This window comes from Lactuca virosa, chromosome 6, assembly GCF_052849685.1.
Source record: "Lactuca virosa cultivar CGN04683 chromosome 6, Lactuca_virosa_CGN04683_v6, whole genome shotgun sequence".
NCBI lineage: Eukaryota > Viridiplantae > Streptophyta > Magnoliopsida > Asterales > Asteraceae > Lactuca > Lactuca virosa.
In genome coordinates, this window is record NC_136431.1 from 9,102,820 (window position 1) to 9,117,058 (window position 14,239).

At 32.7% G+C, this 14,239-nt stretch overlaps 1 protein-coding gene across 1 annotated transcript; it reads left to right on the forward strand.

Moving 5' to 3' along the window:
* The first annotated feature begins 10,640 nt into the window (after positions 1-10,640).
* LOC145119534 (MYB-like transcription factor ODO1) lies at positions 10,641-12,605 on the forward strand. Its single transcript, XM_079055200.1, has 2 exons — positions 10,641-11,013; positions 11,622-12,605. The coding sequence occupies exons 1-2, from the start codon at positions 10,751-10,753 to the stop codon at positions 12,181-12,183; spliced, it is 825 nt and encodes a 274-aa protein (XP_078911326.1). The 5' UTR covers positions 10,641-10,750; the 3' UTR covers positions 12,184-12,605.
* The last annotated feature ends 1,634 nt before the right edge of the window (positions 12,606-14,239 follow it).

The following is a 14,239-nucleotide window of genomic DNA, read 5'->3' on the forward strand; positions in this document are numbered from 1 at the left end:
TAATATGTTTTTTAAACTAGAATTATAAATCATCTAATACCCCTTAAAAACCTCAAATCTTTGTAGTCCTATTTGAATATGTAACATCCGGACTCCCAGGTATATTATTTATTTATTTATTTTTGAGGACTATTGAGAAACTCGACGAGTTGGTGCTAAAACTCGTCGAGTAGAGTCGTGTTTGGCCACGTGGGATTAGTAACCTACTCGACGAGTCATAGAGTCGACTCGCCGAGTAGACGCTAAGTGATGAAACCCTAAATCCCCGGGTTTGGGGCCTATTTAAGGACACTTATAGCCTCATTTGCGACTCACCAGCTGCTCAACTTCACTGAGAGAAAACCCTAATCGGCCATTGAGCTAAGTGAGAGTATTTGAGGTAACTTTGAGTGTTTGGTGCATCTTTTGAAGAGAAAGGAAGGATTCCAAGCCAAGGGACGAGAAGAGGCTGTTAGATTCGTGGCTATTTCATCCAGGAGCTTCTGTGAAAGGTAAAAAGTCCACACCTTTCTCATTTTGTTGGGTAGATCTCATATTATTGGAGTTTAGGGCTTTTTCCATCTAATATTGGGACTTTGAGTGTATTGAGTTCATATAGAGATTTGGACACAAAATCTGGACTTGAGAGGTCCCTAGAGTCCAAAGGTCCCTGCTTTATTCAGCCATAATAGAGCTTTTGAGTGAAAAACCCTTGATAGAGCATGTTCTTGGCATTTCAAGACCTAAGTGCCATGCATGAACGTAAAGCTCGTGACTTTACATGATAATCGAGCCTTGAGAGTGTAGATCTAGAGTTTGGGAAGGTTTGCTGCCTTGAAATCGTCTGAATGAGAAATGAGTCTGAATGGAATCGCCGAGTTGATGAGCCGACTCGACGAGTCGGTTAGGGTTGTCCCGATAAGCTTGATAATACGATAGCTCGACGAGTTGGGGGTTAACTCGACGAGCTGAGTTGGACCTTCACGAGACTTCTGAGGAAACGAGTGGACTCGACGAGTCACATGGGTGCACTCGTCGAGTCAGGTCAATCACAGACTGTTTACTTGAGTTTGACTTCTGTTGACTTTAGGGTTTGGTCAACATGAGTAATGGAGACCATGGAGGGGGAAAAGATCTTTTAACCATTCCAAGAGTTAGAGAGAGAGAGAGAGAGAGAGAGAGAGAGAACAACCTTTGGTGTATTTTGAGTATGAGTAGAGTATTAATTAGAGATAATTATTCTATCTGTTAGGCGGAGGCTAGTTCGAGATTCCGTGTACGAGATTGTTGCTTGCTAGCTTACGAGGTGAGTCTTCTCACTATACTTACCTTGAGTGGTAATCTACGTGTGACTGGAGGGTCTTATGTGCATATACTGTGTATTGAGATATCCTGCTTATTGTCTTGTGATATGTATGTTGTATATTATTGAGTTGATGAGTTGAGGGACCGGAGGGTCCAGCTGAGTTGTGGGACCAGAGGGTTCCACTGAGACACATTGACTGGAGTGTCTTATCTGAGTATAGCCATGGGAGGCTAATGAGATATGAGTGGTATTTTGGGGAATTCACTAAGCTTCGTGCTTACCGTGTTATGTGTTATGTGTTTCAGGTACTTCTCAGGATCACGGGAAGGCGCCGGCTTGATTGTACACACATCAGAGATTTGAGTTATGTTTTGAGAGCATCCTCGAGTTGTTATATATACAGTTTTTGGATATGTGTTTGATGATTTTATATTATGACACTTTTGAGATGTTTGGATTGAGAAAAATGTGTTTTTTAAATTGAAAATTTTGGTTTGAAAATTTAAGTTGTTACAGAATAACACTTGCACGTCTCTTGTATGCACTAGTGTGATAAAGGTCACCTAACTGCTTAGTGTTATCTTTTGATGATCCGGGTGTATTTTCCATTTCTATAACGAACTTATAGGCCGATTACACAAGTTCTTCAAACTGGATGATTTGATCGGAATTCTATTGTGATAAAGGTCACCTAAGCAATAGAGATATGAGGCATAGATGGGATCAAATATATCTATTAAACTTTTTTATTAGCGATACCAAAATCTATGAATTATATTACTATATAGTTAATAATAGATATCTACCTAGTTGGATTCAAATGAATGAGATAAAGGATAACTAACCATTTAATTGTTTTACAACTTGGATCCTAGACTTTGATAATTAATGTTTTTTAATAACTCAAATGGTAATAATTATTAAAGATTTATATTATTGAAAATACTAAATGAATTTCGTTAAAATTTTGTAGATATATAATCCATTTTCATTATCATGAATCATCATTTTCTTAATGATCTTAAAAACAATAACATTCTATGGATATAATCTTAATGAATGGGTTCTTGTCTTGAGAGACTAGAAATTGTGCAATCTTAAATCACCTATTCCCAAACCGCTTGCTTTGAGCAGTAGACCTAAACATGATACCTGGTAAAGGCATCACTGTGATGATGAAGATGCTTCTAACATCATACTTGGAACACTTATTCCATACTTCTAGAAAGTTTTGAATAATTTATATGTATATCTATTGATATAATAGGTTAAGCAAATATTCCTATAATACAATTATATTTATTTTGAGCCAGTTTAAACAATGGAATAATTCAATGCTAAAAGGGTCACCATGTGTGATATAAGAGGCCCATAGTCTATGAAATGGACACATTTAGGCCGAAGAAACCTAATAAGGCTCACATAGACGGATCATGTTTCTTTTGTGAAGAAACATGACACTACGAGAGGAACTGTCCCTCTTATGTGAGAAGAAAGTCTGGTGAGACTAGTACTTCAGTTATCTACTAGATAGAACTCTTACATTTCATATAACACATAAGTACTTGGTACTTAATGTTCATCTAATATTTGTAAATGGGTTGCAGATATTTACAGAAGAGTAACCAGTTGAGCATAAACAAGTTGGAACTGCACACTCAGAGTTTAGTTTATTATTTATGCTTAGAACATAAATTATTTGTAATGTAAAACAATATGTGTTTTCGAACAATGTATGTTTTAATTTAACTTGTCCAAATATATGTCTCAAATAATTTATTAAATGATTGATTATTTACTTAAATCATTTTTCATAGCGATCACTTCATATTCAGTATATGCGACTAGATCTCTTAATAAGAATTACAAAGTACATATTGATATTTTCTAAATAAAAAGTTCTATATGAAAACACATCTGACTTAAACTTGTTTTGAATTAACTTATCTATGACATTGTTATATGTATTATATAAATGAAATACATATATTCCAACGTAAAGAAATGGATCTTTAAAGGAAGACATATGTGAATCTTATTTATATATAAAAAATTCCAAATCATAATCTCATTAAACTGTAGAGAAATAATTATTAAGGAACTATACATTGTGATGTATGACTTCCTTTTTAATGAATGTCTAATATTTACCAAAAGATACCAAATCAACTTTATTAACAACTATAGACTTTGCAATTATATTTTAAATGTTAAAACATAATTGTGAAATATTTGTTGAAATTTTCAAATATAAAGATGAGATATAAACTAGTAGAACCATCTAAAGCCTTAGTGACAATAAAGGATTAGTTAAACCTTACTGGATAAAGTTCACTTTCTAGTCGGTAGAAATGATCTCCCTTTGAACATTTGGGATTATACCTTGCTCGCTATCAATTTTATTTCGAATACTTAAAGTAACTAATGAGTAGATAAAACAATTCATAAGATTTAGTATGAAAAGGCTCCATACTTATCTTACTTAATGTTTTAACAATTTATAAAACAATTTTATTTCGAATACTTAAGCTTGATGTAGCAGTAGTTAGCACTAGTTTCAACAAGGAATTGTTGAACTTGAATAATAACTATTAATAAACACAAACTATTCGCATTAATGGTAAAAAGTATCTATGACTTGAGAAATATTGAATCTCTTATTGATGAGTTCTTCTTGATGGTTTCTGAAAAATCTATCAAACTACCAAAATATTATATCAGATCTTGAATCTGGTTAAAGACTTAGAGTCATGAATATTGAGATGTAATCCATGTATAATAATCAAGTATGGGCTTGATTAATCTTCCTCTCTATAGCAAGGCTAGAAGGAGTAATAGATTCTTTAGAAAGAATACATACATAGAGATCTGTACACATTTAGCAAGACTTGTTATAAAAGGATTTTCTTATAATCATGTCATTGACTATGACCTTTATCATACTCATGTCATTGACTATGATCAAACCTTTTCACAAGTAGCTTTTATTAGATCAGCAAGGATATTATTTACCATTAATACATATTCTTAATATGAGATGTGGAAAACAAATTTCAAGAAAAAACTCTTTTCTTAATAGACATCTACTTGAAGATATCTATATATTTTAGCTTGGAGTTTTTCTTAATCTATGTTATCCTAACAAAATGTGTGAGACTTTAGATCCACTTATCGATATAAAGCAAACATCTCAAAGTTGAAATCATCATTTTAATATGAAAATACATGGTATGATTTATATACATATGAAGATGACATATGTGTTTACTAAGAACTAGTGGGAGCTATAATGATATTCCTAATTTTGTATGAATGAGACATAGTTAATCATTTGAAACTACATTTCAACTATGCAAGGTAGTTTCACCTTGACTCAGTAAGTGTTTCTTAAATAAAAGACTTAGGAAAGACAAGATACGTTCTTGGAATGTAAAATCGGTAGAGATGGATGAATATGAATGTTAATGTTCTAAATTCTTTATGCATATATTGACAATATCTTGAAAGGGATCAAGATAGAAGATTCCTTTAGAGGATTCTTGACATTGTCACAAGGCACCATTTTGAGCTAGCATCAAGAGGACCTAACATACATATTTGAGCTAGATAAAATGATCTATATTAACTTTCATGGAAAATGAATCTATCATTTATGACATATTATGTATAAGACTAGGTATATGATTATGCTCTGAACATATCATAAGATACCATATGGTTCTATAGCAACACACCTTATATAATTGGGATATTGAAAGATCTTGTATGCCCAAGAGTCATTATAGAATTATATTGCTAATAACATATGATCCGATATGGTCACACCTTATAGACATTTACTACTAATTGATAATTTATTAGTATAATTTGATTACTAATAAATATTATCAACACTTGTATTTTATTGGAAAAAATATTTTATGAAAATAATATTTTCCAGCATATTGGGAATTATTGTTCTAGAAAATAATAATAAAAGAGAACAAAAACTAGCTTATTATCACATAGTATAAATATTAATGTTGTGTATAACATTTTGGTCACTTTGAGTAACCAGTAAGTTACCATCCAACTAGCTAGTTATGGATAAATTAATAAGCAATTAAATCTTGTCTGCTTGGAATGCCAAAGCTACATGTTGCTTCTAAATGGATGATACTTGCTTTTTATTTGTTTATTACCTCATACCATGAATTTAAGAAAGCCCCATGCTTTCCATTATTTTATTTCTTGTCTTTGTACTAAGAGAATACATAAAAGAAAGGCGTGAGAGTGAATTAAACTAGTTTTTGGGTCACTCTCTCTCTCCCTCTCCCTCTCTCTCTCTTATATATTTGGTTTCCATTTCATGGTTCTTCCCTCCTTCTCCACCTCTTATTTGTTCTTGCAAAAGTTGCTATCTAGAATTAAAGGGTAATATGTTGCTTCTCTTTAAACATATTTTTGGTATATGTCTTAAATCTTAAGGACAACATATATACAAGTGAAGACTAGCATCCTTAAGTGGTTTCATTCTTGCTTTGGTGGATATACTATAAAGAGCTTCTTCTTGGAGTTTTAAAGAGATCTTCATCAACTTCCTAATTTCCAAAAGGAACCAAAGTCTTCAAAGTTTGGTACAACTTTTTCTTTCCTTTGGTTATGTTTTATTTTTTCTAAGTCTTGCAAAATGATCCTTGGTGAGTTTAAATGGTTTTAGTTTATTTAGATTATAAACTGCTTTTGTTATTAATTAGATCTAATTTGTCACTATAATTAGACTATTTATGAATATAAACCTAATAGTTTTGAGAGAGAGGGAGAGATACAGATAGAGAGAGAGAGAGAAAGATATATATATATATATATATATATATATATATATAAAGAGAGAGAGAGAGAAAGAGAGAGAAAGATATATATATATATATATATATATATATATATATATATATATATATATATATAAGAGAGAGAGAGAGAGAGAGAAAGATATATACATATATATATATATATATATATATATATATATATATATATATATATATATATATATATATATATATATATATATATATAGAGAGAGAGAGAGAGAGAGAGATAGAGTAAGAAGGGGTGGTGGCCGGCCAGAAAAGCTGTTAGAGCTTCACCGGTATATTCACTGGAGGTGGTGGAAGGAAGTGTCTAGGTTTGTAAACTTTTTCATCCTCTTTCTAGCTTTCTTTCCCTTTTCTCATTTAATTTCCACTCACCACCACCACTAACCATGATCGCCGATGGTGGTGGTGGTTGCTGAAAAATTATCCCACCACCACCTTGACTTAAATCGGTGGTGGTATGGTCAAGAAGTTTACAATTTCCATGGCTAAGGCTTCTTTGAGTTTAAGAACTTCTTATTCTTATATGCTTATCAAAGGCGTTGTGGTTTTTTTCACCATAGGACCACCATTAGACCACAATGTCGCCACCACCACCTTGACTTGAATGGGTGGTGGTGTGGTAAAGAAGGTTATAATTTCCATGGCTAAGGCTTCTTTGAATTTAAGCATTTCTTATTATTATGGGTTTATCAATGGTGTGAGTGTTTTTGTTTACATCACCATTTCACCACCACTTCATGGTGGTTGAGTGGTATTGCATGTTCCATCTCATTTTAGTCAGTAATAAGTTCTTAATCGGTTTGGACTGAAGACCAACATGAATTCCTTCTAATGATCATAAGTGAAGAAGTGTGGTTTATATATTGATTATTAGACAAGCTCTTAATTGATTACGATACTATTATTACACCTATAAATATGGATGTTTAGAACCTATATCTTATTGGAATTTATGGATATAATCTTAATAGTTAAGTGCTTATTGAGTTGGAAAAAGATGGAACTTAAACATGATGGTATTGTGATTTCATGAATATACCTCATGTTTTATAAAAATCATATAAAATCAATTGGATGTACAGATTGTATGAAATTTATGACCTTGAAAAGGAATGGATGTTTATTTTCATGTATACAACGGGTTTGATATAGGTTTTTCTACAAATGTTTAGATTTTTCATCCAATAAAACTGGTCCTGAAAACCCACTAATCACATTAGTCATTTTGTAAATTTCATCTTTAAATATAGCAAACTCCAAATTGCATGAAGTTTTAGTCTAGAACTTGGTAAGAATATAGAGTTTCTTCTCTGCAAAAGGCCTTATCATGATTCCCTTCCCAAGTTGGATGGAATTGGAATTTTTCTATATTGGTTCAGTAAGATGGATGTTTGAAATAACCATCTTGTAAAAGGTATAATTAATTCTAGAAAATTGAAATTAGCATGAGCTCTTGGAATAAGTTAAGATAAAGTAGTATAGTTTAACATATATTTTTTTTCCAAGTAATGATCCTAATTGTGTCTAGGTGTTAGTGACCATCTTTACAGATTTAGAATATTAATTTATTTTTATTGTCAAATTGGGATATTCATAGAAAAATATAAAAAAATCGTTAGAATGAGTATTTTATATCCCTGAAAACTAATAAGGGTTTCTTTAAAAAGTATTATTAACCTTTCAAAGGAATGGGTATAAGAGAGGTAAATCAGTTTATGAACTGATTGTTGTAACGACACTAAAGTAAAAATAGTATAATATAGGTATTACTAAGTGATACTTGAAATATAAACTAAGTAGAGGTTTTTGGTATGGAATGTAGATGTTCAAAGAGGTTAGAGTTCATATTAGCCCACATTAGTAGTGTTTTAAGTTCAAAGAAGTTATTAGTGTATAATGTTAGAGCTTCTTGAAGATGACAAGCCCTTCGGGGGGAAGTGCTTAAGGTTTGGATGATCATGATAAGTCCTTCGAGGAAAGTGATCAGTCTAAGTTTTGTAGTGTCTGAGTCAAGACCTTCGAGGAAATTGATCTTTAGCCTACATTCTAACATGCATATCTATTAAGTGCATAAATAACATCAAAAAACAATATGGGTATACTAGGAATCACTTTCCTTCTCGAGTTCTGACTGATTGTTTGCATTGCAACTTTCGTTCTTTTATAAAAATGTCTTTTTGATTTCTTTAGAAAAATCTCATAGAAATTTGTTTGAGTTCAGACACATGCTCACATTAGTCTAAATCCCTCAACCCAAGGTTTTGATAACAACTTGTTACGTCCTAAATTTTCAAACCAAATTTTCTTTTAAAAATATTATTAAGAACAACTCAAAAACCATTTATATAAAAAGAACATAAATATCCATTTGTTTCAATCATCATAAAAAACCTAGTTCCCTTCTGGGTATTGTGGAAGTCTCCAAAACATAGTCAACCAAATGCGAGTACGCAATGCCCTTCCTTTCTCACCAAAACAACCTTAAAACAGTTAACTTCAAAATGTAACTAAAAAGCTTAGTGAGTTCCCTAATATACCACATATTGCATTACACATGCAATGCATACACTTACAAATGATATAGTCTTACTATAGTCTTACATACGATTGTTATAGTACCATATACAATTTCTATAGTCTCACATATAATTGTTATAATCCCACTATAGTCTCACATACAATTGCATTAGTCCCACCAGAGTCTCACATTCAATTGCTATAGTCCCAATATAGTCTCACATCAGTCATACAATCTATCTACCACACAAAGACATCTAATGTCACACGTAGTATAGTCAAAAAAACTCACATGAATCTAGCAACCACAATCTTAAAAGCAGTCTCCTCAACGCAACCATGTGTTATAACTAGTCTTTAGTCGCGACGAAACCACTACATGGCAAAATACACGTGAGGCCATACCAACCTTCATGTTGCGACCGTGCCATGCTCATATGGCGTCTTTTGGGAAGAATCACGTATTCCATTAAGTGTTTAATCCTTTAAGCCATAGGCTACAACTTTCTAAAATCTATTAAATAAGGTTCTTAATGGATAATGTTTCCAACTTTATCCATAACCAAACCTCTAACATAGCCAACACTAACCCTAGACCTATAATTAAGGAAAAATGTCAAGGACATTCTTGCATGGCTCCAAGGGGGATTGAGCATGCACTCCACTCAACTTAATGAGTCAAGAAAACCATCCAAAACAACTAGTAACTTGGATTTTTTGCAAACTCTAAGCCACTCAACCATAAATGGACCAGATCATGCTAAAAACCTAGATCTAGAAGCATTCAACCCTAAAGATCCAAACTTTATAACTTATAGTGGATTTTGAAGTGACAAGAAAGTGGAAACTTCACGAGCTTCTTCTTTAAGGATCACATCACAAACACCAAAACATGAAGAAGGATGGATAGTGGGCTAGGGTTTCTACTCTCTGAGAGACAGAGGTTGAGTTAGAGCCTTTAAATAGGGTCCAAAACATAAGACATGGGGTTTTGAGCTATTACGATGACGCGTCGCGACGAAGATATGGTTGTGCTGCGAAGTTGCTTTTCTCTCTAAACCAACTATCTTATTTCAAAAATGAACATTGTTATTTTTATATGGTTTTATACTTCTATGAGTTGTACTTGTTTATATGTTGGTCTCATATATATATATATATATATATATATATATATATATATATATATATATATATATATATATATATATATATATATATATATATATATAACAAAGGGTAAATATGTAAGTATAATTGTATAACCCTGCTGGATTAAGCTCGTGAGTTTCACGAGCAAAGTATTCTAATATTTGAGCTTGACTCGATAATGTACTCTAGTAGCTTGAGCTCGAGCTCGAGCTCGAATTTACTTCAACCGAGTCAATTTTGAGTATTTTTTGAGTTGGTCTCGAATATCTCAGTAGTTGGTTCGAATCAGTTACATATATACATATAACTCAAAAATGATGAAGATGGCTTACTGATGATCTCTTTGTATAATACACTCCATACTTATAAGTCAAACATTATTAAGACTACATAATGATGATATCCAGGTATAGTATGAGACATGTTAGGATGGAGTTGATACGAATTCGAATTACACAAATTAACTTCGAGTATCCGCCATTCAAAAATAATGCCACATATAAGTCTACTGCAGTTCAACGGATTCTTTCTGAGTTTCTGGTCACATATCTAGGTTGTTGTATCATATTCGTTTAAAATAGGCATGCTAGAAATTATCAGTTTTATTAAAGTCATGGGTGTAAACTGATAATTTTAAAATATATATTTTGAGGACTCTTATGTGGCCTTTTATGTCTCTTGTCACCCATCATTCCTATTCACCTCATCACTCACACCCAACCCAAGTGGCAGTTCACCAGTATCTTTCATGGATCAATGGTGGGCCCTCTACCTTCTCTCTCTATATCTCTCCAGCGACTATATATATAGGTTGGTGGTGGCGTAAACCTGGATAAGTTTGTTTTGAAGGGTTTCCACATTATAAGCATCGGGATTTAATAGCATTAAGATTGTCAAGTATTTTTATTTTTCCGCTGGTGATTGGTGGTGCTTAACGATGGGAAGACAGCCGTGCTGTGATAAACTAGGGGTGAAGAAAGGGCCGTGGACGGCGGAGGAAGATAATAAACTCATCAACTTTATACTAACCAGCGGCCAATGTTGTTGGCGTGCTGTCCCTAAGCTCGCAGGCCTCCGCCGGTGTGGGAAGAGCTGTCGTCTCCGGTGGACCAACTACCTTCGTCCTGACTTGAAGCGTGGCCTACTCACTGAGTCTGAAGAACAACTGGTTATTGATCTCCATGCTCGTCTCGGAAATCGGTAGGTCGTCGTTGGACTCACTCACTCCAACAAAAAGAAATTCTCAATCTTTTTTAAAATTACATACTCCATTCTCAAATCTTTTTAGAATTTGATTATCGTATCTTATGTTTTAAATAAATTCGTTTTTGGTTGTTTAAGACCACCCGTTCTGTCTATATACGAATTTTATAAAGACAAAAGTATCTTATTAAAAACAAAAGTGATCAAATAAATTAAATATCAAAATATAAGTCATACCAATCAAATAAATATGGTTTATGGCCGACATGTTTCATAGTAAAGCAACGACGAGGTATTTTAGTGCCTAATTTTATTGGTCTAATTTTCAATCTATTTAAATAAATGAGCAATTATGTAGAAGTCATAATTCACATAACCTTTAACGTTTATTTCCACAAAAGTAATACATAAGATGTTCCTTTCGTTTTCTTCATTGAATTTTGAAGCGAACTTCATCTTAACTTGTGGGTCGGGTAATCTTTCATGTTATGAAAATAAAATCTCAGCAAACAAAAAAAATGAAATGAAAGTGGAAATAACTCGTTTTAATTTTTCTGTATCATACAGTATTCACTAAATTTCTTTATTATTTGATTGTTTGTTAGGTGGTCTAAAATCGCAGCAAGATTACCAGGACGAACGGATAACGAGATTAAGAATCATTGGAACACTCATATCAAGAAAAAACTCATAAAAAGAGGAATTGATCCTGTCACTCACGAACCACTTGAAAAGGAATCTCCAGACACAAAGACCTCATCTTGTCCAGGAGAACACTCCTCAGAATCTGAAAATAACAGCCTTTCACCACAGCTCGAAAGCATCAACGCTACAGGAAACTCGGAGGAGAACTCAAGCTTCTCACCACCTGAAAATTGTTTAACTTTGAGTGATGAACCACATAAATTGTTTGATAGCCTTTGTGAAGATGAAATGTTGTTAAGCTACCTTCTAGGTGATGATGAGCCTCCACTAGTTGATACAACGACTTGGGAGTTACCAAACACTGCACAAAACTTCAATAACTTTAGTTCGTGGGATGATTGTGCTACGTGGCTATTTGATTGTCAAGATTTTGGAGTTCATGATTTTGGGCTGGACTGTTTCAATGAAGTTGAGATGAACATCTTAGACAGACTAGAGACCGGAAAGAAACAACAAAAATGAAGTTATTTAGTTCAAAGGAATAAGATTGTCATGTTCTTGAGCTCATTTAATCATTCATGGAAGTCCAATGAGTTTGTAGAACAGTAGTACAGTCCCAATCCTGAGAACTAGATTAAAATGTTGGCCCGATTTTTTTACCATGGTAGAATGAGACGATTCATCTAAGAGTCTGAAAGAGAAACAAGTATTAATTAATGTATATTACTAATATTACACATGTTGGGAATTAGTGAATTTTGTGTTTTTAGTTTTACTAAGCACCATGTATATGATGGTAGAAGAAAACTCAAGCCTTAAAAGAGATTTCTCCCCATCAATTAGGTAAACGTCATCAAACAACAAAAAGGTGTAGCTACTTAGAAAATATGGTTAAAGTAGGAACAAATGTCAAATGTCCAGAACATAGAAAGGTCTTTGTGAATATGGAAAGTTATTGTATATGTCTTCTTTTGTTGACAAACAATATATATATATATATATATATATATATATATATATATATATATATATATATATATATATATATATATATATATATATATATATATATATGTTTTCTTTTGTTGACAAACAATAGTTTTTTCTTCTTTGCTGTCCATCTGAAGATCTTCTGCATAAGTTTTAGATTTATATTTCTAAATGCCGAGTCCGATTTATCAAAAAGAACGTTGTCATTTTTTACAAAGTATATATCCTAAGAGTGAAGCCAGGAGACATGTAAAAATCTTTTAAAAGCTCAGTTTCTAAAATAATAATCAAATTAAGAAAGATGATCTGTGAATTACGGTCCACGGATCAAAGCTTATGAATAAAGATGATCTGGAAATATTCAAGGGATATATTACTAAAACTTCTGGTTGGATTATAACAGCTTCCAAGTATAAATATATTTAGAGACAACAAGTCTTATTAAAGTTTAGTATAAATATGTTTGCATGTCAATGTTGAAACAATATTAGTTTCATATTAGTAGTTTTCAACCAAGCGGCCAACAATCTGCTTGATTAATATTGTTGTTTGATGTTGCAACATCAAATCTGATATTTATCATGTTGAAGAGCACAAACTCCACGAGAATGCCTTTTGGAGGAAGATTACTATTATACACATTGGACATGGCATCTCGTAAAACCATACAAGGAGAAAAAAGTTATGCATCTTTATATAGAATCTTATACTGTGAAACGTAAGCCCTTTAATCAAGTAATGCTATATATTTTGTAAGCACCTAAACTGAACCGGGTTTGTTGGAGCTATAAATGTTATAAATATTTAGTAATAGCTACGATAGATTATCCCCTTTATATAAATGCATATTCATTCCTCTAATATAAAAGGTGAAGGAATGGTCATTAGTTAGTAGTACACCAAAGTGTTATCATAGTTTTGTAGAGAGCATGAGTAGCTTTAGAATCACGTTCCCTACCCAAAAGTGTTTTTATAAAATATTATAAAACGTATTCATCAGCCCATTATTGATTTATCTTCAAGATATCTTTATTCCACACCTAGCCAGTCAAAATTTGGTTTCTACAATTGGTATAAATGTTATATCTTTGTCTCTACAAGGAACAATCCCGACTAACTATCTCAATGTTTTCAATTTTTAGACAAATTTTTCTCATATTTACAGGTGAAACTATTTTGTGATGAGTTTTTATGATTTATGAGTGTTGATTCGATATATCCAAAATAAATTATTGTTGTGGTTGTTCATTTATTTATATGTTGTTTCAAGAAATAAAAAAAAAAAAATTTTCCAAAGAAAAAGATGATGTATAACATCCAGTTGCAGGATGTCTCTAATTTCGGGATACTTGTAATATCCATTTCTAGGTATTTTCATTTCCAGCTTAACGTAACATAGTATTACAAATCAGTCCCTACACAGGGCGTACTTGGTGCTTACGCTGAGCATAGGTCACTTAAGTTAAAATGCGGACCTTTTCGACTACGCAGGGCATACTCATGCCGACTCCGAACCCTAATGTGTATGGTTTGGACCCTATTTATAGGATCTTAAGCCCTTGAGGTGTCCCTCATTACCAACCCCTAC

Coding starts and splice junctions, on each gene's coding strand:
- LOC145119534 (XM_079055200.1), top strand. CDS start 10,751: ATGGGAAGACAGCCGTGCTGTGATAAACTAGGGGTGAAGAAAGGGCCG. Junction 11,014..11,621: donor CATGCTCGTCTCGGAAATCG/GTAGGTCGTCGT, acceptor ATTGTTTGTTAG/GTGGTCTAAAATCGCAGCAA.